This window comes from Podarcis pityusensis (genome assembly GCF_964106645.2).
Source record: "Podarcis pityusensis genome assembly, chromosome: 2".
Lineage (NCBI taxonomy): Eukaryota > Metazoa > Chordata > Lepidosauria > Squamata > Lacertidae > Podarcis > Podarcis pityusensis.
Genome location: NC_138029.1, coordinates 64,471,546 through 64,496,897, shown reverse-complemented (window position 1 = coordinate 64,496,897; position 25,352 = coordinate 64,471,546). Strand labels below are relative to the sequence as shown.

General features: G+C 46.0%; 2 protein-coding genes across 5 annotated transcripts in view; both read left to right on the top strand.

Annotated features, from left to right (window-relative positions):
• Positions 1-6,788, top strand: part of FAT2 (FAT atypical cadherin 2) — a 102,623-nt gene extending 95,835 nt beyond the window's left edge. The window contains exons 23-24 of one of the 2 annotated variants that reach the window (XM_080987611.1): positions 732-1,150; positions 4,908-6,788. In XM_080987611.1, the coding sequence (XP_080843737.1) occupies positions 732-1,150; positions 4,908-5,431 (943 nt within the window). In that variant the 3' untranslated portion in view covers positions 5,432-6,788. Of the gene's footprint in view, positions 1-731; positions 1,313-4,907 lie in introns of both variants that reach the window. The other variant, XM_080987610.1, reaches the window with a different exon arrangement.
• A 2,396-nt stretch (positions 6,789-9,184) lies between these two features.
• LOC308467281 (melatonin receptor type 1A-like) lies at positions 9,185-19,537 on the top strand. Of its 3 annotated transcripts, XM_080988837.1 has the most exons (3): positions 9,188-9,735; positions 10,679-12,518; positions 16,700-19,537. In XM_080988837.1, the coding sequence occupies exons 2-3, from the start codon at positions 12,329-12,331 to the stop codon at positions 17,476-17,478; spliced, it is 969 nt and encodes a 322-aa protein (XP_080844963.1). In that variant the 5' UTR covers positions 9,188-9,735; positions 10,679-12,328; the 3' UTR covers positions 17,479-19,537. The 3 variants fall into 3 exon arrangements, with proteins under 3 accessions (XP_080844964.1, XP_080844963.1, XP_080844962.1); XM_080988838.1 differs by lacking the exon at positions 10,679-12,518 and having other exon boundaries at positions 9,185-9,735; XM_080988836.1 differs by lacking the exon at positions 9,188-9,735 and having other exon boundaries at positions 10,111-12,518.
• Positions 19,538-25,352: the final 5,815 nt, after the last annotated feature.

Sequence of the window (25,352 nt, the reverse complement as noted above, 5' to 3'; positions counted from 1 at the left end):
GGTTGTGCCAATGACCCGCCTGAAGTTTGGCACCGGCCCTGGGCCTCTCTGTCAAAAGGATACTTTTAGAGCTGTTGTTAGGATGACATAGGCCAACAAAAATCTGGCATTCATAAGGCTTATGGCCTCTCATCCTGTTCACCAGCATTCCCATGAGACTGTCTGGCCTTCTATGAACATTTGTTCTATGTTTATCTTTGATACCATGTTATACGCAGATTATACACCAAAGTGTTTTCAAAGTGTGGTCATCCTATAGAATGATTATCACTGAAAAGAAATGACTTCAAATTTTGAACAATTATGAACTTTTATAGTATTAAAATGGAAATGGTTTTGTTAGCACACCAGCAATATTTACAGTAAAAAATAAAATAAAAAAGGAATTAAGGTGAACAGAACATTGTTTTTTACAAAAATAGCTTTGTTTTTTTTAACGCTGGTTTTTTTTGCATATTGACAACTATACTCTTTGCATCAGTTCTTCTGAATTAGATCCCGATGGCTGGATTTAGCTACACTTAATTGTAATTCTTTCACTGAAGGCAATATGAGTTAAGATACCTAATTGTTTATTCAATGGTACTATGGACACAACCATTTTTAGCTAGACTGGAATGCAGTTTTTTTGTTCCTCTGGCACTGTAACTCCCCGATGATGTCACAGGTAGAGTCTCTGATAAGTGTGATGTCACATTGTCTAATGATGCCTTCCACCATCTCTTCCGCAGATGTGAAAAAGTTGCGGAGAAATGCCTGGAAAACCCATGTCTGAACTCTGCGCGCTGTGTGAATTCCGATGGTTCCATTCACTGCATCTGCACTGGCGACTTCCAGGGAGCATTCTGCACGCAGAAAATTGTGACTCCAACAATTAGTCCATCCAGCTGGATCTTGGGGTCTGGAGAAATTGCCGTGATTTCTGCTGGGCTGTTAGGTGTCCTCATCCTGGTGACAGCATTTATACTTATCCGCAAATTCTACTGCCGCAAAGTCAAGGCTCACAAGCCTGTGGCCAAAGAAGACCCAGACCTCCTCTCCAAAAGCGAATTATCCAAAAGTGTCGGGGTTGGCACTCAAGGTCTTACCCCCATTGAACTAAACATCCTCAGCGACGGTCACCACCACCATCTCGATGCACTAGACCCAGGCAAGCCTGCTGTCACATCGGAGTTTGCGACCTTCAACACAAACCATGTTCAGAAACAGCGGGGCGCCATTGTGTGCAGTGTGGCCCCCAATCTCCCAATTGCCACGCCCTCACCTGAAAATGAGCCCGTCATCAAGAGCACCTGGGCTGGAGAAAAGATGGGTTTGTTTGACCTTCTTTCTCTCTCCCCCCCCCCTTTCCCTTTGCTGCATTGGGGTGCTTCCAAATGACGTTCCTTCACAGCAGTTAGTGCTCACAGTTGTTATTGTGTGAGATGTCTTTGCCTCACAGTAGCCATTCTGTCACAGGGATCTCCGTTTCTTGCCATTCGAAACACAATATTTTGTCTCTGGGGGAGACAAAATTTTCTCCTTTGCCCTCCCCAATATAGATCATTGGTTGTGCTAGGGTTGATCTGAGTATCGTGTAACTTTGGCTGTGCCCATTACGTCAGTGGTCAGAAGCTTCTCCTGCCATTTTGTGGTCTTTCAAAAAAAAAAATTGATTTTAATTTTTGAGACGCTTTCCTCTCTGAACCCCTCAAGCACGGGAACTTAACGTTGCCCTTAAAAGAAACAGAAGTGAGCTAGCTAGCCAGGCTACCGTCACATCCTCCATCAATGCAACACTTGAGGGTTAAAATATAATAATCTTTGATTGGTAGGTTTTCCTTATCTCTCACACCAGTGCACAGATTTCCCTCTGAGTAAAAGGATTTGGTGACCCCTTGTATGACTATCACACCAAAGCAAGATTACCACCACCACCACCCACACACAACCATCAGATGGGGAAATGGTGCTGATCTGTGCTTTTGTGTTATCTGAAAAGAATGAGTGTGCAGTCAGCAAAACAACAAGAAGCCACTAGCTCAGGTAGGAGACAAAAGTAATGTTGGCAAAATATTTGCTCCTTCCAGCCCCATGGTTTTGCCCTTGATCCCTGGAATCTTTATGCAGCCTTGTCAGTGGTATGCCCTGCTGTTGAGAAGTATGGATCCTGATGTTCTGTCAGAAAGGGTATTTTCACACACCAAAAACTAGACTGGGTTGCCTACAATCTGTTTCAACGCAGCAGTGCTTTTGTCTGGGCCTGTGAAGTATGATTATACTTGCCTGTCTATAAAAAGAGAGCAGCTTGGCAATCAGGTTTTTTTTTTGGTTGGGGGGGATACTATGGCATTTATCAGCCTGAAGTTCCTTCCCCTGCAAGCGTGCAAATAAGATGAAATCATATTTAAGCAGCTGTGTTTAATAAGGGAATTGCTAATTCAGGGGCAATAATATATCCAAGTTTATTACTGTGCAGAAGGAGTTAATTACATAGACAGAGTAGTGGGCAAGCTGAGCTCTGATTCAGTTCATGATGGAAATATTTCATGATTTTTCAGCCAAGTTTCAGTGTCAGAGGCTATCATATCCATCAAACTGACTTGCTTTCACTTCTCACATAGCAGTCAAACAGGCCAGCTATGAGTCTCAAATGCCAGTAACAAAGTAATGTGATGGATGTGCCATATTAAAGGGAAGGTGAATGAGATAACCAATCAGAATGGGAGAAAATATCATGGTCCACCACTATTGCATTTTGGATAAGGGAGGATGGGATGACCACAGGCTTAGAAATGAAGAATGGTCACGTTCAGAACAGAAATTTTGCATGTTTGATCCCAGAATTTTTTAATATGTGTGAGGTAATTAATGTTCTGACCACTAGAGGCTAGGTAAAAAAAGAGGTGGGAAGTCTTCCCACCTGTTTTCCATGGTGAAATAATGGAACTGCCCGATACACTCAACATGGGGCTACTACTAGAAACAGCATCTGCATGGTAAGTTTGGCCCCATAACAAGAGGCCTTGCTGATCCCAAGGCAGCCCAATGGATTGCCCGCTAGATGTTGTTGGACTCAAACTCCCATCAGCCCCAGCCCCAACATGATGCTTACATTAATTACAAGAATTAGCCAAGGGGAGTGGGTGGCATTGTTAGCAAGAGCCCACTGTCTGATGTTAGAATACATCTTTATAACCTGCTTGCACCACTCTTCCATCCACCACTAAATGTGATTCAAACAGCAAAAATATTTGCCAAGAGGTGCCTCAAACTTCAAACTGCATACAGTGGTGCCTCGCAAGCCGAAATTAATTCGTTCCGCGAGTTTTGTCGTCTTGCGATTTTTTCGTCTTGCGAAGCACGGTGTCGGGAAAGTTTTGGAAAAGCTTCAAAAATCACCAAAGTCTTTAAAAACCTCAAAAAAGGCTACCACACCGCGTTCTATAAATTGCTCCTCGAAGTCAAGTTGCAACTGTATTAACGGTGTTAAGAAAAAGGAAACCAACTTGCAAGACATTTCCGTCTTGCGAAGCAAGCCCATAGGGGAAATCGTCTTGCGAAGCAGCTCAAAAAATGAAAAACCCTTTCGTCTAGCGAGTTTTTCGTCTTGCGGGGCATTCGTCTTGCGGGGCACCACTGTACTGTTACTGAATTGTTCAGTATTCAGTGCTATAACAACATGACGGGTACAAAGGAATAGCATTTGGTTGTAGCCTACGTTAAGTCCTCGAAGCACACTCATTTAAATTAATGGTCATAACTAATTTAAGATCATTCATTTCAGTTGGTCTACTCTTCAGCTGGTCACAGGTGGCACTGTCTAGGGCTTGCCCACAGAGTCTAGGGCTTGCCGATCAGAAGGTCGGTGGTTCGAATCCCCGCGATAGGGTGAGCTCCCGTTGCTCGGTCCCTGCTCCTGCTAACCTAGCAGTTTGAAAGCACGTCAAAGTGCACGTAGATAAATAGGTACCGTTCTGGCGTGAAGGTAAATGGCGTTTCCATGCGCTGCTCTAGTTCGCCAGAAGCGGCTTAGTCATGCTGGCCACATGACCCGGAAGCTCGCCAGCACCCTTGGCCTATAGAGTGAAATGAACGCGCAACCCCAGAGTCGTCTGCGACTGGACCTAACAGTCAGGGGTACCTTTACCCCTCTTAGAACTAACATTGGCTACATCCCCTTGATGTCTAGTGAGATGTTTAACATGTGGGTTATCCATGCTTGAGGGGGCTGAGTAGAATAATGCTGCTGCTGCTGTTGCTAAAGATTTCTTACCCACTATTCGCCATAAGGGTTGGATACAGCAATTTAAAAATACAATATTCAAATCGGTTAAAACAACTTACAATCAAATGAATGGGGTGGGTCTAAAAACATATATCTGAAGTGTCAAAGGTATAGAGGTGCATAGGACAAAAACTGCACAGTGAAGACTCCAGATGCAACTGGGAGCTAATTCCACAGTTTAGTGTCTGAAAATGCCCTCTCCCAGTGTGTTGCCCACAAACCTCTGAGGATGGCCAAACTAAGAAAAGGACCCCTACTGCTAATATTAACACCCAAGAGGGCCTGCAGGGAAAGAGATGGTCTTTCATATATTCGGAGCCTGAGTCATTTAGCCCTTTGAAGATTTAATTTGAGCACCTTGACAATACCACACATACAAATGGCTATATAAACCAACAGGAGAAGGAGGGGAGAGGTTTACTGTGTGAGGATCCAAATTCTTCCTCATCCTTCAAGGATTGTGTTCCCCAATCGCTTCTGGGCCTTTTGGCTAAGATCAAGTGTGAAAGATTGTGTTCCCTTGGAAATAGCTCATTCTAACTCCTTATGATGAACTGATTCCAGACAGAAAGTGCAGAGATGGCTAGAAAAGCCTACACATTCCTTGGGAGGTATTAACATGCTTCTGATTTTCTTCTAGTGTACCCAGGAGAAACAACCTACTGGCCTCCAAGATACCAGCCGGCCGATCTCCAAGAGTACCATCAGTATGAAGTGATTCAAGGCCCTCTTCCACCTTCTCCATGCCGTAGGCCGCCTCCTCCTTCCGTAGACTCAGAGGCAACAGGCCTTTATGGTGGCTTTCCTTTCCCGCTTGACCAAAGCAACAAGCGGGCCCCAATACCACCCCGCTACAGCAACCAGAATCTGGAAGACTTCTTACCTCCTGTTCCTGGAGAGCTACCTGCTTCCCAGTGCCAGAATGAATATACTGCCATTAGCTACTACCCTTCTCAGCGCGTAGAGAGCGAGGGGCCACCTTACCACCCAGACAGTGGGTACAAGAGAGTAAGCATGCGACTCAGTGTGGCCCAGCCGTCCTACGCAGACTGCGAGGTGAGGCCTACGTCCACTATCAGAACTCAGCCAGTACCGCCTCCCAGTTACGAGGGCTCTGACATGGTGGAGAGTGACTATGGGAGTTGCGAGGAGGTGATGTTTTAGTGGGACTCATGTTTGAAATGAGGAGGACTTCCAATTTCATCTGCACAATGAAGGAGAGGCAACTTTCTTTGGAGTATCCATTTCCCGGAACATGCAACTTCCTGTGGTATTCTAAGCAGCCTCATCCATGCACATAATTACACTGAATATTAGTATTGGTGCCACAGCCCTGGTCAACAACCACTTCTGCTTTGGACTGGATTTCAAATAGAGCTTGTTTGTTTTTTGAGCTGGATTGTATCTCAAGAGCCAAAGAGAATACTGGCATCTTCTGAGCAATAGGGAGTCCTTCAGAAGTGGACAGAGAACTTCAGCGCCATCTTCCAACCCCTTGCATGGACACGTTCTACACAGAACACGTTAGAATGCATTGTAACCAAAGAACAATGGGCACTTGTGGTTGTCAGTCGCCAAAGCAGCAGTAATTAGGGCTGAAGTGATTGCTTATTGTAAAATATAAGGGAAACATTGGAGTGGCGGTGAGAAATCTCTTAGTGCTGCCTTTGGATCTGGCATCAAAGGTTTACATTAGGCGGGTGAGAATGGGCTGCCCTGCAGTTCTATGTCCCCTTGCTCCTTTCATAGAGAGGGGGACTCTACTGTCACATCCATTCATTCATTGGCCTGTCACCCTCGAGCCCTGCGAAAGAAAAGGGCCTGGGGAAGAAAAAGAAAGAAAGAGAACAGTTATATTTTTATAGGAGAAAGAGTTGCTGCCCAGAAAGCATCGTCTCCTTATCTTAGGCCACAAATTGTCATTGGCACTAGAGGTCAAGTGAAAGTAATGAGTGCAGATGGCAGACTAGGAAGGGGCATAAAGGCAATGTGCCATATTTGTACCACAAGCCTTGTCTGTTACCTGTAAGTGGCATCCTCCACAAGGGCATCATATTAACCAGATCAAGGAAGTCAAGGGTAGTGGTCGATGATCAGTCTATCTTCCTACAATTCCCATAATTTATGAGAGCCTGTGTTACTGTGTTGCTGCCCTAGGAAATGAGTAAACGGAGTATGCTGGCTCCATCTGCATCAGCTTTAGTACATGCTATGAACCATGGGCATGTAACTGTATATTTCCTCTCTCTCTCTCTCTCTCTCTCTCTCTATATATATATAAATAGATTTACATATGGACATACTTGTGCAAGGTGATGTGTGTGAGAATGCGTGTGACTCTACTGAGGGACAAACATGGGGAAAGAGAGCCCAAATTGGGTGTGGAGTGGATTATTTAATACAAGGCTGGCCTGTACCTTTAATGCACTGTGCATCTTTAGTTAAATGAAATATTTCTCTGTGAGAGTTTATTATGGACATTTGTTTATCAAAAGCAATAAAGTGGACTTTTTTAAATGTGTTATTTGCAGATCAATTTGGGTTACTGGATAACTGTCCAGCAACAAGCAATCAGCACAGATCACACTAAAGACAGGGCTATGGAATTTCTACCCAAACCATTCAGCTCTACTGAGACAGCTCAGTAGTAAGACACTGGCCTTGACCCCACTGTAATTGTAAGAAGATAAGAGCCCTGCTGGGTCAGGCCAAAGGCCCATCTAGTCCGGCATCCTGTTCTCACACTAGCCATCTAGATTCCAATGGGAAGCCCACAAGCACTCTCCCCACATGTGATCTCCAGCAGATGGTATTCAGAGACATATTGCCTCTACCAGTGCTGATAGAACACAGCCATCGTGGCTCATAGCCATTGATTGGCTTATCCTCCAGGAATTTCTCACATCCAAATTTTAGGCCGTTTGTCAGACATAACAACTAATGGCCCCTAAATCTCACTGCACATCCCCGTTCACAACAATTAATTAATTAATTAATTAATGCATCCATCCAGTTCAATAGGTCTCAGATGTACATTGAGACGTAGCTGTACCTCCACATTGGTTAAATGCATTGAAACTGCTTATGCACGTGCATCATTGTCCAATTATTCTATTATGATATTTGAAAGCTTGAAAAGGCACCTGATGATTGGTACAATGCAGTGACAAAAGTTTCTCTATCAGTAAGCAATCACTATAGGAAAAACTCTCCCACCTTCTCTTGTCTTAAGAAGATGGAAGTCAGCATCTCTTATCAGGCATTATTTATATTTTTTCCCAACATGGAAATAACCTCTATGCAAGCTTGCTGACTACAAAGTCTTAACCACAACGGGTTTTTCATGAAGAAAAACCAAGTAATTGCAATGTAGCATGTAGAACACCGGTTTCTTATGGCATCCCTACAAACTATCTGTTGCGGTGATTATTTATTATTCATTCTTTTGTATCAGAAGACAGTCACAGTGAAGTGAGGAACTTTCCTCCTCCTATGAGCTTATGTGTGGAAAAACTGGTCCAACTGGGGTTGTTGTTGCCTGATGCCAGAAAAAGAAATCGCCAGGTAATGTGGCAATTGTGTTCTTTCAAGGCATTAAAGTTGCTGCCATTAGAGAAAAAGGAGAGCATGTGGGAAGTGGCTTCTGTTGGTGTTTCCCTATGAGAATTCTGAGCAAAAAATTAAAAAGTGGTAAATATTTATAAATTGCTATTACATGTGTCCCAAAGCAATTTACAAACATACCACAAAACTAAAGCTAAAAAACAGCAGAAGAACCCAACGATTATGGATTTTGTATCTTTTATTTTGTATTGTTTTAAAACCTGAAGCACAGACCTTTTCATCCAGATGGAAAAGTTCACGGAAACAAAAATAAATTTCTTATGTTTCCAGATTTTTTCCCAAAATTGTGAGGCTCTCTGGGACAAGAGTTATAAACCAATAATCAGATTGTGTTAGCTTCTGCTTTGTAATCTCTGCAAGGTTTCTCTTTGCCCCCCCCCCATCCCCAATTCCTCAAGTTAACCAAGGGAAGAAAGAAGGGTTAGAAGTGACATTGAACCAGTTGCAAACACTTGAGTGAGTCAGACACACTGTGAGATGTGCAGCTGCAGTGAAAAGGGACATTTTAAGAAGGGAATGGCTTTGTCTAAGAAAATGGCATTGATGGAAGTAGCACCTCATTGCCCACTTTCCTCACACCCTGGTGCGCTGCAAATGTCTTTTCTGAGAGCCTTCGAGTTCAGTAGAGAAGCCTGCCTTAAAAAGAGCAGCCAGTGGTTTGTTATTTCTCCCCAGCCTTTTGGCGGACACAGACGGGGAAAATAAATTGCTATTTTAGAACAGCTTCTCTCTCCCTCCCTCCCCAGCCACTTTCTCCGACCTACTGCTTTGAATGTAAGAAACTGGGTTGCTTTGTGAGAGACGGGTGCCTTTTATCTGCTCCTAACTAGAAGCCTCTGCAGGCGTTCCAAGATTATAAATGCAGGACCCAGGTGGCGAACTTGTGGAAACGAGGTCAAACCAAACTGTCTTCCTCCCAGTTGCCTTTCTACAGAAGTCTCCTTCGGTCTTGGATTCCTGTCCATGGCTACTGAGCAAATCCCTGCTCCCTAAAATTAGGGAATCATAGTGTTGTAAAGTTGGGAGGGACCACGAGGGTCATCTAGTCCAACCCCCCTTCAATGCAGGGATCTTTTGCCCAACATGGGCTTGAACCCACAAACTCTGAGACTAAAAGCCTCATGCTCTACCAACTGTAAGGTAAAGGTAAAGGGACCCCTGACCATTAGGTCCAGTCGTGGCCGACTCTGGGGTTGCGGCGCTCATCTTGCTTTATTGGCCGAGGGAGCCGGCATACAGCTTCCAGGTCATGTGGCCAGCATGACTAAGCCACTTCTGGCGAACAAGAGCAGCGCATGGAAATGCCGTTTACCTTCCCGCCAGAGTGGTACCTATTTATCTACTTGCACTTTGACGTGCTTTCGAACTGCTAGGTTGGCAGGAGCAGGGACCGAGCAACGGGAGTTCACCCCGTCGCAGGGATTTGAACCACCGACCTTCTGATTGGCAAGTCCTAGGCTCTGTAGTTTAACCCACAGCGCCACCCACGTCCCTTTCTACCAACTGAGCTGTCCCCTTAAACTGCAATCCAATCAGCTTCACCATAGAGAAAAAGAAGCCTAGTGTCCATGTGCCTTTCTCATAATCCTTTGCTGCAAATGACTGCTGCTACTTCACAACCCACTTCAGTGAATACCCGTACTTACAGACTCCAGTGCCTACTCAGAAATCAGTCCTGCTGAGTAAATAAGCAGGTCTAAGATTACAGCCCAGCTTGTTCATTTTAAACATTCATTGCCTCAAGAAGCCCATGGTGACAAACAGCATGGATTAGCAGCCCTAATCGGAGTGGGACGGTGGGTGGACTATGGGTGTAAAGTGGTTTGTGTTAACCAAGGCAAGAGGTGAGAAAATGTATTAGTAGTAGCATTCTCCTAGTTTATTTTATTACGGCCTCTCCAATGTGGTGGGTGGTGGGTGGGGATCAAATACACTAGCTCCAGATCCGGTGTTTAGGACTGCCCACTTAGCAACATCTAAAACAATTTGACTGCAGCAATAAATGCAACAAAATAGCCGGGAAACACTAAAAGGGCAGAGAGAAATGTGACAACCATTAATGTTGGAAATCAAACCACTTTAAAAAGGGAGCAACCATTTTGTGACCCCAAAAAAAATCCTAAAAGGGAAGGTTTTAACTAACTTGGGGGTTTATTATTATTATTATGCTTTATTGGTTTTAAAAAACAACATGGCACAAAGCAATCAATGGGGGGGGGGAGAGAAATAAAATATTCATTCCAAACTTAATACTTATTGTATGTGACATTTTGTGATCATGACCTCTGGTCATCCCATTGTGATTCCCAAGTTACTTTCTTTAACTACACACTAAACTTTACCTCTTCTATGTTGTTTCGGTTACATTAATCTTGTAAGGTACTCTTAATTAATGCAGAAAGTCAATCCAGGCCTGCCAACGGATTTACATTTTTACAATGTTCCCTCAGACAGACTCTGTATATGTCCCATTCTCTATCAAATTTTTGGTCAGTGACATCTTGGAATTTTGCTGATAATCTAGCTAGTTCTACATATTCTTGCATTTTGTTCTTCCAGTCTAATTTTGATGGGATAGCATCTCCTTTCCTTAACTAACTTAGGTTACGACAACAGAATGGGGGAGTTCCAGAGCTGGGAGAAGCCACTGAAGACCCTCTTCCTGGTGCCAATTAGGAGGCATCATCTGCAAAATGTTGGGAAACCTAGGAGAGCTTCTGATGATGATCTCAAGGGGGGGGGCAAGTTTTATTTGTTTTCAAACATTTTTATTCCACTTTTTCATAGGCGCTTCAAAGAGGTTCAGAAATTAGAAGCGGAAAGCAATAGATTATCCATTCAAAGAAAAGACTTGTGGGCTTCATGACATCCTCCCACTGGCATTCAAATGTTTTTGATGGAATTCGTAAATAGGAAGGAAAAGGTGGTAATTCTTTGCAAAGAAAATATCCCACTAAATTGAGGATGTGTGCAGACGTAATCATCGAGCAGCCTTCGAACAACCAAAAGCAATAGGAATACATGGGCTTGCTTTGAAGAGCCCCAGCCAGACATTCTCTCTGCCTCGCGGGCTGGAAGGAGTTAATAGCCCGAACTAGCGTCCGCAGGCAGCAACAAGTGCAGGGACAGCGACTATATAACCGCAGGAATCGGGCTGCAGTCCATCATTGCCTCCGACGCGTCCAGAGCCGAGAGGAGGGTAGGAAAGAGACCCCCGAATCGTAGCCCCCTCGGGCCAGACTCGGGGCTGTTCTGGAAGCAGGAGAGAGAAAGAATTGATGGGGTGGTTCTCAAAGTAAGAGGGCAAAGAGTTGGCAACTTCGCCTCGCCGACGCCTTTCCCGCATCACCAGAGAACTTTGCCCCTCCAGCGCGCGTCCCCTCCAGCCTGCCAGTGCGGCCGGCAGCGCGCAAGAAAGGGAGAGGGGCGGGTCGCGGGTATGAATGGGGGCAGATCCATACGAGGCGAGTTGGTCGGCGGTGGCAAGGCGCGTGCATGAAAAGAGCAGCTTCGGGGGAGAAACACAGCCGCGGGATCCTCGGAAGCTGACTTCTGCAGTCAAAGCATCCGTCCCATGCAGCTGAATGTTTGTCTGCGCCGAGAGGCGGCTCAACGCCTCTCTGTGGATAGTCCCGACCCTACTAGGGCACGCTGGGGATTGAACCCCACACCTTCTGCATCAGGCAGGGGCAGGGCAGATGGTCGGTCCTTCCCGTGCGTGAGCGCGCCCTGAACTGAACTGGAAGTGTGGCATAGCAGTTGCGGCGTGGCGAGGCTCCCTCGACGAGCCCACACTCCTCCTCCTCTCCAAGTGTCCCGCGGTCACTCTCAGCTGCTCTCCCCGCTGCTCAGCCTCGCTTGCAGGACTCTAAGGAGCCGGGAGATCTCGTTGGGCGCAGCAGCTTCTGCGCGATCCGTCCGCGGCTCATAAGAAAAGGCGAGACGGGATCCGGTGGAACGGAGCGCTCAGACGAAATCAGCCGGGAAGATTTCCCCGAGTCCTCCGCCCTTGCCTTGAGTCTTTGTCAAACCCCGGAGTTGTGGATCGGCCGGTAAGAGTTTTTCCAAAGAAGCCACTCGGCTGCCTGCGAGTCACCAGGATTTACCACGAGGCGAGAAGGAGGAGGAGTCCAGGCCATGCGCCTCTCCCCGCCGCGAGCAACTTCTCTGCAAAACTTCTGCAAGGCGGCGCGCAACGCTCTCCTCCGGCCGTAGCGTTTGCTGCGCCGGTTTCCAAAAGGGCCATGCAGCGTTGCTGGGCGCTGCCTTCGCGCCCGGCTTTGGCAGGAGCCTGGGAAACGTTGCCCTCGATCCCCGTGCGATGAGCTTCCTCCTCTCAAGCTGGGGGTCGCCCTCGATTGCCCTGCACGATCACCTCCCCCCGCCCGGAAATCGGAGGTGGTGGGCGCCCCCCACCTCAACCCCCGATAAGCGAGTATGGAAGAGGAAGGGTGGCTGCCGCAGAAGAATCAGTCCGCCCGGCTGGAAAGGGAAGAGGCGGGTCCCTATCCCGTTTGGGTGGCGGCCCTCCTCGCTGTCGTCCTCATTGTCACCATCGCCGTGGACATTCTGGGCAACCTGCTGGTGATCCTGTCCGTGTACAAGAACAAGAAGCTGAGGAAAGCAGGTAATGGCATTGCTGGCCAAAGGACACCTGTCCCCAGAGACAGCATCCCGCACCGCTCTCGTTCAGCCTCAGATGCTACCATAACTGACCGGGGTTTGCCTGGGATGGGGTTGCCTGCGCATTCTTTAACCTGCCTGTAAAGGTAGCAGGATGCAGAAGAATCTGCCCTCGTTGTTCCAAGTTCCCGTTCTCCACCGCCTGTCTGAGGAACTGCTGAGAGTCTTCACTCCAGCAGAAGCAGAATATCATGCTGTGTCTGCCCAGCAGGATCTCCTAGATAAATTTTCTTGTAGCACCAAATTAGATTCTGGAGAGGCATTTCTCCCCCACAATTTATGATGAAATGCAGAAGAAGCCCAGTGCTGACATTTGTTTATTTTATTTAGGCATGCAGATATTTGCTGTCTGAGCAGGACCCTCCTTGGTCAGAAGAAGTCCTTGGGTTCATTCAAGGGCACCTGCTTCCTGAACAAACTCCCTTTCTAGGGTGCAGGTGGCATATTTATTGAGCACTGTTTGCAGGGACATTAGATGACATGGGTGTAACCCTAGATCCACAAAAAATTATTGAAAAGCAATGAAAGAACTCAATTAACTGAGGTTGTGCCCGTCCCACCCCTGGAGAAGCCTGCTTCATTAATGTCCTCTTTGGGGTGGGTATATTTCCCCCAAAAAAACTCAACAACTTGGGGGGGGGCATCTCCTAAAAAAAGCTGAACAACTTTGGCTGCCTCCCCCCTAACAAAAATCCTGGCTACGCCCATGCATCCAAACAAGTGTGTTAGCCACACTTTCCAGCACATTTCCCCTGCAACTTTCCTTATTGCAAAACACACCCAGTCCCAGTCCAATCTTTTAGGAGAGTGTGTCCACAGTGCAGGAGCATAAAATCAACTTTAATTGTGCAGCATGAATTAGCTGGTGCGTGATTGAATCTCACCCAAAAATAGCTAGATGGTTTGAAAGTGCCCTGGTTATTAAATACCACAATTCTAAATAGCAATTCTCTCTTTTGAAGACTAGAGAGATTTGCTTTGGAAAGATATTTTTAACACCCTCATACCGTTTTAAACCATCAGACTTTGGGCTGATCCAGAAAGGTGGCATTCTTATGATCTGAGACGCTTTTGAGGACACCTCATTTTCTGAAAGATATCCTGCTTTCTAGAAAACACATCTTGTAAATCAGGGGTTGGGACCCTGTGGCTCTCCAGTTGGCCATCCTGGACAGGGCCGTTTTTAGCAGATGCGGTGCCGGGGTGCAAATATCCACTCAGCGCCCCCAAATTACCACAGATAGTGGGGGGAGCTGCGCACTGCCAGCCATGGGGGGTGCGCAACTCTCCCCCATGCCTATGTGGGAGAGCGATCCCTGCAGAGGCTTGGGAGGGAAGCTGCGCACCTGCCAGCCATATGGTTGACGGGGCGCAGCTGGTGGGCGTTCAGGGAAAGAGGAGGCCACCGGCAAAGCCGTGCAGTTCCCCCACTTGCTGGGGCACCCTTGAGAGGCCGGCGCCCTGGCACAATGCACCACTAAGCCCTATGGGAAAGACAGCTCTGATCCTGGCTGGGGGTATCCAACAGTATCTGGCCATAGGCTTCCCTGTCCCTCATTCAAAATTATCTGAAGTTGCCTTCAAAGTGATCTCCAAAACACAGAGAATCAGTGAAATTGGGGAAAGTGCAGGGTGTTTTAGTACAGCTTTGCATAATTTAATTTTATTCAATAATGTATATACCGCTTTACTGCACGCATCTCTAAGCAGCATACAAGGGATACAATACAGAAAAGATTAAAACTATAAAACCAGACTTCAATTAACATGTCTGCTGGAATTTTTAGAAGACCTTAGTAGGTGCTGGAAGTTCAACAAGAAGGTGTCCTGTTTGACCTCAATGGGAAGGGAGGTTGACAGAATTCCCATAATACTGAATTTGTGGTTGTGGGGCATGGTGGACTCAGTGGTGCATGAAGCAAGCACTGAAGGAATTTAAGGAGATAAGCTACGAGCAGTGGGAGAGGAAGCCTCTCAGGCACCTGGGGCGGTTTGTGTCGCACAGCACGGCACCCATAGGGGCTAGGGACAGAGCCCGCCGTGCGGTGCTCATAGGGACGGGCAGAGGCAGAGCTAGCGGCGGCAGCGGGGAGCGTCCTGGGAGGGTGCCGCCTGCGGCGATGTCACCCCTCTCAGAGATGACACCTGGGGCGGACCACACGCACCTTGCTCCGCCTCTGGCTATAAGCCATAGGTTACTTGATAATTTCTGGGCAGCTTCACCTATGTAGCTGTTGTCTGATATATAAGCATCACTAATCCCTGTTAATGCAAGATAACAGACCAGCCTGGTGTCCCTCCCCCCTCCTTAGATGCTGTGGACTACAACTCCCATCATTCATGATCACTGACTATTCTGAATGGGGCTGTTGCAAATCCAAAACATCTAGAGGTCATCAGTTTGGAGAAGGCTGAACTAGATAAAATGGAACGGCCGCTGGTCTCACCACCTGGCTCGGAATGGCTGTCCTTTTTGTGCTTACACGAAAACCCCGTTGAGGAATAATATCTCAAGCACACTTCTGCACAAGTAGTTTGAATTCATTGCATGTTATCTTCAAGTAGAAAACACAGCTGAAGCTTTTGAGCCTGAGGATATGGCTGGCTCTGCCGTGTCCACTTGCATTCTCTGCTTAGTTTTGCTTGTGCCTGACCCAGGGTGTCTGGAACAAACAGCCTTTCAGTCTATTGAAATTTTGCTGTGAGCAGCTTCAGCAAACAGCAGCTGCACTTCTGTTTGGGGATAAACATGTAGGACTCTCTTGCTGGTTTTGTCCATCTGTAGACACTGCAAACAGCTTGCGTGCTTGCAGTGTTTCTAATATAAAGTAGCAAAAATAATGACACACTTCTTATAAATGCTTTGTAGACAAGGGGTGGTGGGAAAAACACAGAATTATAAGCTCTGGGGTTACTGCTGAGATCCATATCTGGAATAATAAATACACCTTCTCAGTGGCGTAGCGTGGGTTGTCAGCACCTGGGGCAAGGCAAGTAATTTGCGCCCCCTAACCCGTGGATTTTAGTAGGGGCAGAGAGCTGCGAGTGTGAGTGCGCCCCCCCAGATGTTGCGCCCGGTGCGGCCGGCCCCCCCTGCACCCCCCACGCTACGCCACTGCACCTTCTCTGTCCTTGGGTCAATTAAACAGCAGGGGCTTTCGAGCCATAAACAATAGTGAAACAGAACCAGGCGCTCACAATAATTAGCATGGGTGACCACACTTCTGTTTCACTTTCCGCTTATACCAGAGGCCTATGATCTCAGTATTCAAAGTAAGTTGTGAAATGGCAGAAACCCAAGTATACATCGTCTAAAACATTTTGATTAAGGGCTATTTCATTTAACCTGTAATTAAAACAAAACAGGAAAACCTGTTTAGGGAAGTTTTTAATGTTTGATGTTTTATTGTGTTTTTAATATTCTGTTGGGAGCCGCCCAGAGTGGCTGGGGGAACCCAGCCAGATGGGCGGGATATAAATTAAAAATTATTATTATTATAAATAAAATTTCAGAACTTCAAGTGTTTTTGTGCTGAGTGACAAGGACACAGGTGAAAGCAGGCCATTTTTTATTGAGTGGGTGGGCTGTTTACCCTCTGAGAGTCTGTAGAGCATGAGACTCAATTCCAGGGCTATGGGTTCAAGCCTAACATTGGGCAAAAGATTCCTGCATCGCAACAGCTTGGACTAGATGATCTTCGTGGTCCCTTCCAACTCTACAATCCTAGGAGCCAGCTCTCTGTTCCTGCATGACTCCTGCTGTCATGAAATTTAGTCCCTTTTTCTGCAGCGGAATGAAAACTCAAACTACTGTCGTGCCTTGGATCTCAAACACCTTGGCTCCTGAACCAATCGGCTCCTGAACTATCGAAACCCGGAAGTGAGTGTTCCGGTTTTCGAACGTTCTTTCGGAAGCCGAATGTCCAACACGGCTTCCGATTGACTGCAGCCAATCAGAAGCCGTGCTTTGGTTTCCAAACAACTGCATTTCAAATATAGACAAGAAGCTTAAGGGTACAAGTATGCAGGCACCGGTAGTTTTTATTTAAAAAAGAACATTGCTAATTGTTTATTAACAATGGTTACTTTTCAAGTGCCTTAAACTGTTCAACTTTTGAATTCTAGGGAATGCCTTTGTGGTCAGCCTGGCTTTTGCAGACTTGCTGGTGGCTCTGTACCCCTACCCGCTGGCCCTGATCGCCATTTTCCACGACGAGTGGGTCATGGGCTACCTACACTGCCAGGTCAGCGGGTTCCTGATGGGGATGAGCGTCATTGGCTCCATCTTCAACATCACTGGCATCGCCCTGAACCGCTACTGCTACATTTGCCACAGCCTGAAGTACGACAAGGTCTTCTCCCTCGGCAACACACTGGGCTATGTGGGGGTCGTTTGGGCCCTCACCTTGCTGGCCATCATGCCAAACCTCTTTGTGGACTCCCTCAGGTACGACCCGCGGGTGTACTCTTGCACTTTTGCCCAGTCCGTCAGCTCCCTTTACACCATTGCGGTTGTGGTGGTCCATTTCTTCTTGCCCATCACCATCGTCAGCTTCTGCTACCTGAGGATCTGGGCCTTGGTGCTCCAGGTGCGGCGGCGAGTCAAGCCCGACGTCCGGCCCAAAATGAAGCCACACGACTTCCGGAACTTCCTCACCATGTTTATGGTCTTTGTGCTTTTCGCCATCTGTTGGGCGCCACTGAACTTTATTGGTTTTGTCGTGGCTCTGAAGCCAGCGCTGGAGCCTTCCATCCCTAAATGGCTCTTCACGGGCAGCTACTTCATGGCATATTTTAACAGCTGCTTAAACGCCGTGATTTATGGAGCCCTGAATCACAATTTCCGAAAGGAGTACAAGAAAATCATACTAACCCTTTGCCAGCTGGTTTGCAGAACTGACTGAAAGAAATCCACCGAAGCTCAAACGGGTTGGAGAGGTCGGGTCTCGGATAGCAAAGTAATCTGCAAAAGAGTTGTTTGTTACTTGCCTGCAACAGGATACTCGATGGTGGCTCACCGTGGCTTGTTCAATGAGGTTTGAGAGTAGCACTTGAGAGCTGTGTTTGCATAGCAAACATCAGTTTCCTTAGATCCATCTCCCACCCACAACCTGCCCTGTTTTTCTTATCAGTAAAATCACCGTGGTGGCTGATAAGAGCTGAGCCAAATAATTCTTAGCAAATAATGCTTGTAATAATTTTGACCTGCTCTCCATACGGAACATCTCGTTGGTTTCTCTACTTGATTCTTAAAGTCCCACGGCATTTGAGATTGTTTTTGAGAAGCTATCCAAAAGCCCCAAAATGGGCTTTGTTGAACGAAGTCCAGAGACCTTGACTAGGAAAGAATTATGACCGGTGCTTTCTTTCTTGGTAGATTTCTTTCTTTGGTAGATCCTGAGAATACAATCTGCAAAGATCTGTATGTTTTTGTACATGGATCATCAGCTGTGCTGAGTACATAAAAATGGCATGGGGTTGAGAGAGAGAAATGGACTGCTGAAATTGAAACAATCCTGGTATTAACAATTTTTTATCGCAGTTCAAAAATCTATGCTCAGGCATGCATCAAGGACCCCAAAAGTCTGCACAGATTTTTCTCTTGTGGTTTCTTTGATGAAAGTGAAATTATTTGGAAAATATCTGCGTAATTCACTTTGGCTACCATCTTTTTTTGGTGGAGGAATTCGAATCCCCGTGATGGGGTGAGCGCCTGTTGCTCGGTCCCTGCTCCTGGCAACCTAGCAGTTCGAAAGTACGTCAAAGTGCAAGTAGATAAATAGGCGGGAAGGTAAACGGCGTTTCCGTGCGCTGCTCTGGTTCACCATGCTGGCCACATGACCCGGAAGTTGTACGCCAGCTCCCTCGGCCAATAAAGCGAGATGAGTGTGCAACCCCAGAGTCGGTCGCGACTGGACCTAATGGTCAGGGGTCCCTTTACCTTTACCTAATCCCTGAGGCTATTCCTTGACTACCTGAAGAAGTGTCTCCCTTGGCTCTTCTTGTTTGGAGTGAAGGTGGGAATGAGGCCATGTCCTTCCAGGCAATGTGAAAATCGGCTTTCTATCCTTTCATTGCTCATACTTGTCCCAAAGCAGATTTGAACTCAGCAAGGCAGGGGATGGAGTCAAGTAGGGGTAGGATAGTCAGGCCTTACCAGGTCAGTGCACAGTCCAGCAGGATAATCTTTCCAGTTTTCTACTGCCCACATTTTGCTCATTTGTGCCAAGCACAACCAAGCATATAGAAGAAGGCCAGGTCCCTGTCTGTCTATCTGCCTAGTACAAAGATACCCAGCCCATCTCCAGAAAGGGTAAGAGAACCAGAGAGGTCTATGTAGGGCCTTAGCTTGGTGGTAGAGCATTTGCTGTGAATGCTGAAGATCCCATTTTCAGTCTCCAGCATCTCTGGGTAAAGCCGAGGGTCTAAAATCCTAGAGTGCTGCTGCCAGTCAGTGTAGACTCTACTGAGCTAGAGAGGCCAATGGTCTGATTCAGCAGAAGGCATATTTCTGCAAACTTTCAAAAGAAGTTGATGGTCAAATGTGAATACTATTGAGATGGATGTTCAAGGAGGATGGAAAGCCCTTTTATGATCAATGAAGGTAGTTAGAAGGACACTCTGCAACTTAGCCCATCATTACAGCTGATTTGGGTTAGATGAAATTCCACAGAAGATGATCACCAAGCTTTCCAGGTTGATAGAAGAGCAGCAGGCCCTAAAGACCAAGCCAAATTTCTGTGTGGAATCTTCAGCAATCCTGGTGCAACAGGCTTTAAGAACATTTGCTGCTGAAACAACTCGCATGGATATGGATCAGAATGCAATAAATCGTTTTTTTAAAAAAATAGAGGGTGACCTATCCAACAAGCTGAAAGACTGATGGTGAGAGGAGATGGTTATGGAACTGTTTGAAGCCTTCTCTTGCCCTCTGACATATAAAATGCAACCCTCTACTCTCAATGCATGTGTATTTCTTTCTGTAGCCTGCACTGGCCATTTCTATAAACACAAGAAATTTTGCTCTGATGAGCCACACCTCTGATGTCACAGGTGCAAACTAGTCCCAGCTCCCTGGTGTCCACACTTACAGCACAAACATCTGCAAGGATGGAGCCTTGGTGTGCATAGCTACATGTAGTCCCCAGGGGGCGGGGCTAATTGACACATGTGACATGGAGGCTGTGGATGCTCTGGTCCCATCCCTGTACATTGGGAAAATGGGAGAGTAAGACTTGGATTGGGCTAAGTCTTCTTGTGAATTTGCGTCCTCTTCTGGAAAAGCAAACAGCTGCATTTCCACCCACCGTACAAGGGGCTTTGTCATTTTTCAAAGAATGTCAGTGTTCTGTGGAAATAGGGTTCGATTCAGTCCAGGCCTTACATAATTCACAGTTTATGGAACAATACAGAAACGAAAACACTGCCATCTTTCAAAATTCGCATTCTCTGAATTTTGCAATGCAGTTCTCCAGCCAAGCAATGTGCACAAAACTGCATATATTAGGGTAAAGTGTGCACAGAAATGCACAGATGCACAGATTAGTGAATATAACATGCAAAAATGTGTTTTATTAGGGAAAATTGCACAAAAAACAGATTACATTAGGGAATATCACATGCAAACATTCATATTAGGAGAAATGCAGGTGAAGGATTCTTAAGGGAAAAAATCACAAAGGAATGCAAAAATATGGATAATTTATGATTGGAAAAATGAGAAACTGAAACTGTCCTTCTGTGTGTGGAGAGAGCACTGCCTTCCCTTCCAATACTAAGAGCCTGGAAGTTTCGCTGCCTTTATCTGTTACATATATCCCCATACATCACTAAAGAATAACAGAGAAAAGGTTCTCTTGGCCCCCATATTTCCTGCCTTCTCTTTAACTTCGCTTCCTGGGACACTTGCAGTATTTTTTTAAGGTAACATTTTCATCCCACCTTTCTTTAAGCAAAAAACCTCAAGGTGGCCAGCAGCAAGTTAGAAACTGTTAGCTGGTGTGCAGGGTCCCCGCAACAAATGAAACTTTAAAAAATGATAACACATGGAACAGAGTCTAGAGATGGGTCCTGGGTTAGGAATGAGAGCCCAGCCAATCACATTTCTAAAGAAATGTGCAGGATCAGATTGTCTTAAATGTTGAGAGGTGGCATATCTTGCAGGAGCATTGGAACAGGTATGGATTTAACACACCTGCAAACAAACGTGTCATACACATGGCAAATTCCCTGTCAAAACGGTGTGTGTGTGGATGGATGGATGGATGGATAGATGGAGATAGAAACAGAGATGATAGAGATGGAGGGAGGGAGGGAGAGAGAGAGAGAGAGAAGAGTTTGGATTTGATATCCCGCTTTATCACTACCCGAAGGAGTCTCAAAGCGGCTAACATTTTCCTTTCCCTTCCTCCCCCACAACAAACACTGTGAGGTGAGTGAGGCTGAGAGACTTCAAGGAAGTGTGACTAGCCCAAGGTCACCCAGCAGCTGCATGTCGAGGAGTGGGGATGCGAACCCGGTTCACCAGATTATGAGTCCACCGCTCTTAACCACTACACCATGCTGGCTCGATAGACGATAGATATGTTGGGATATTGCCAGGGAGACAAAGTCCATCATGGCCCCCAAGCCGCCTCCGGACGTCCATCGATCTCCCGTAGACACGCAGTATCAGCAATTAGCGACACGAGCTCCAGAAATAGCTTGCCACATTCCAGAGCTGATGCACGCTCTATCAGCAGATAATGCACAGCGAAAGATGCACTCAGGAGAGCATTATTTACAAGTTTATTCAGCGTTGATCAGAACAAAGAAAACATGACTGCCAGCTTCAGTGTCTCTGAGACAGACAGAGAACGAAAGCAAAGACACAACAGAAACATCCTGTGAACAGGAAATACGCAGACTCTGTGACTCACAAAGCCTGCTCCCTTTTAAGGTGGAACGGAAATATCCTAACAAGATAGATAGATGATAGATAGATGATAGATAGATAGATAGATAGATAGATAGATAGATAGATAGATGTAACAGCTATGGAAGTCACAGTACACAACATGTTTTCCATGATTAAAACTGGAAAATTTGGGTTCTCCCCATTAAAGCAAGAGTGGGGAACCTGTGGCTTTCCAGATGATGTACAACAGCTTCTATCATCCTTGGTTATTGCCTACACTGGGTAAAGGGTTGTTGATGGAAATTGGAGCCCAGCAACATCTGGAGGGCCATGGGTTGCTTATCCCTACAGGAAAGTGGCCAGATGCAGAGGTGGAGAAAACTTCTGTGCATTTAACCGTAGTGCAAAAGATGGCACTTGGGAAGCTACAGGACCCATGCGTAGGGGGGAGGAAAACGTAATCTCTCCATTTTCCAATGAAGCACATCTCATTGCTATGTCAGCCAAGTTTTTTCTCACAGTTTAAAAATACAAACCAAGCCCCTCTATTCTCACAGCCATCTCAAAACCACAGAATAGAATTCGGGCAATACAAATATTTTCAGTACAAGGACATGAGGAGAAATTTGGCACTGAAACATGGAAGCTTTGATCAGCAGTGATGTAGAAAATTGCTCTCTAAATATCTGATGAAGTCCAAAAGAATTGGGGGGAGGGTGTGCTTATCAGGATTTGAAAACCATGACACTAATTAACATTTCCCAGAATCTACAAGTAATGTTCAACTTATGTTGAGTTTCAGGGCATGAAGAGTTCAAATCTTTATGAAAAGCCAGGGACTTAAATCATCCCATTAAAAATCAGAACCAGCCAATCAATGGCTTTAGATTTTTAATGGAATCATTTATGGATTGACTAAGACTGCAATCTTTTGTGCACTTATATGTGAGTAAACTCCATTGAACTCAATGGGTCTTATGCCTTCCTGTTCTTAGGACTTTATGTTTGTTGGAGGGAATGATTCTGTTTGCAGATTGGCTGCTGGGAAAACATAACCAAAATAGAAGAAATTGTGGGAAGATGCTTCAAGTCCCCTTCAACAAATGATTGACAGATTGTGCATTTTCACACTGTACACTGATTGCCTGGGGAGACCAACTTGGACGGCTGTGTTATTCCTGGCACAGTTGTCAATTGTAAAGGTGCCAATGGCACATTTGAAACCAAGTGAAGTGCCCTCTGGTGGACAGAAAGCACACAGATTCTTGCTAATGGCACAAGATTTTTCCAGAGGCCAATGTGAGAACATCATACTTCTGATGCTTCTTCCTTAGGATGCCAAGATCAGCTTCCCGCTTCCCAGGCATACAATAACTGGACAATGGAATCTGGCTCAGACTTCAGCTGAACTCATTTCAGCTGAACCCTATTAAAAATTCCAACCAAAAATCAATTTGAGGTTCTCAGGCCCTAGGAGTGATTTAACAACAACAATAAAAATCTACCACGAACTCCAGTTTTTCTGCTTCCCTGCTCCTATCACATTTGTGTCCTAAGTCTGCTTTCCCCCCTAAAATGAGTTTTGACTTCTGTCCTGAAGTCCTGCCTTGGTAGCACTACAGGGAGGGAGGGAGGTGAGGATTTGCAGTTTTGCCTGCAGCCACCACTGCCCACCCTGTTCCAGAAGTTTGCCCAGAGAAGAATGTGGACTGCAGAGGAGGAAAGAGGAATTGGTGAGAACAAGCCTCCCCATGACCCATTCCTCCTCCAGGAGTGTCCCCTCTTAACAGAGCAAAATTCCATCCTCCAGGAACTCTAGCTTCAAATTTCAATCCAATACTATGCTATAGTATACAGAAGAAGTGAAGAACCTCCACCCTGCCCTATCAGGTGTGTAAAGTCACAGCTGGGGCAAAAAGGAGGTTGCACCCTCAGAACCCTTTGAAAGGCACTTTGAAGCCCCAACTATCAGCTGATTGTTGGGGCTTCAAAGTGCAGCACAGGGGTCTCTGCAAGCATCAAGGATCAGCTGGTTGCTAGGGCTTGCCAAAGCTTCAACGATCCAGTGGAATTGCTGCAATACTTTATCATAACCTCTCTCTATCGGCTGCAATACTTTATATCATAATCTCTCTCTCTCTCTCTCTCTCTCTATCTATCACACACACACACACACACACACACACACACACAAAGATGCCAAACATATGTTGCCAACAAATGTTCCTAAAGTAATGTTATGAGTTGTGAGTGCCAGATTCCCCTAAATTCCTGGGACTGGTAGGTGCTAGAACTTAATTGATGCCTGGAGTGTTAAAATTGGCTGCCAGACACTGGATTTGGCAAAGCATTAAAATAACAGGCCATACCAACTTCCCGTGTGCAGGAAATGACCTGGGAGATCAGCCATTAACCAAAAACATAGGGAAGGTAATAGGCCACCAGGAAAGCCAGAGAGAGGGGACTCTGTGGCAGATGGAACTTGGGACAGGCCCCTCCCTCAGCTCTGAGTTAGTTTGAAGACAAGATCAGAATTTTAGAGTTGATGGGCTTTTGGCAGTGATGTTGCAGGCAGCAAGCTGAGAAGAAAGTCCGAGCCACATGTTTGATTTCTGTTTGAATCCAAGGTTGGAGCTATGGGAGAAGCAAGACCCTTTTGGGGTATCAATGCTGCGAGCACCTTCTTCTTCTTCTTCTTCTTCTTCTTCTTCTTCTTCTTCTTCTTCTTCTTCTTCTTCTGTGATCTGGTGATCACTCGTAGCCGAGTAGGATTGTCTTCCATGAACACGGTCTTAACAGTGAGTCCGTAAGTGACTGTGGAGGCCAATTCTGGATCCACACGTCCTTCCACAGTGGGGACATTGGTTTCCAGGCGGGAGTTGATCACGGTGTGGATTTGCCAAGCGTGCCTTCCTCTTAGCACGTTTCTCCCTTGCATCCTGAGTTCGAGTGTCTTCAAAGCCCATGACACCTTTGGTAAAGGCTGTTCTCCAACTGGAGAGCTCACAGGCCAGTGTTTCCCAGTTGCCATGTTTATGCCACATTTTTTTAGATTTGCCATGCAAGAGTCTTTAAACCTCTTTTGTGTAAATAAACGTTATATCACAAGGACACCATAGTCTTTGCTGTGCCTCAAAAGGAAACGTAGACCTCTGGTAAGTGCCTAGAAGCTCTGGATTCTTGCATCGCTCGGAGAGTGGGGTGGCGTGCAACAATAGTCTTTTGAAATGATAGACTAAGATGTTGCTATGCCTCATACTTGGAGTATCTTAAAGAATCTTGCAACTGGGTCACAGAGAAGGACATGTGGTCCAGTCCCGCCCCCCACCCCCCACCCCAAACTGGTCCCCAACATCTGAGGGCAAGACTAGGCATTCCTGTGTAAATAATCAACCCATGGAAAGTATGGTGTGATGATTGCTAATTCCTCGGGGATGTTTTTGAAGTTGTTTTGGGAACTGTAGAAAAATAACCAAAAAATACATTTTGTCAGAAGAGTAAGCCACACATCTGACATACAGAACTGGCAAAGTCCCATGTGTCAGACTCGTTTCTTGTTTGCCATTGCAAAAGGCCACTTGACACATTCGTGGACACCACTCAGTTATCCGGCATTTTGTGACTTGCAGCAGACAATGTGAACTGCCTCCAGTGAGGTTTCCCATGTAGGGAGCTACAGTTTTTTGATGCATAAAATTTACATACTGGTTTATCTGAGGTTTGATACTTGGCATGGGTATTTTTACTTAGGTTCACAGTTTTATAAGATTGGGGTTGGGTGTCCTCACAGTCCCCCTCCAAACCTCTAGGATTCTAGATCCTAAAAGTGCCAAACTGGAGATTGTTTTAGGATACGGTCACTATTTTGGTGGAATAAATACA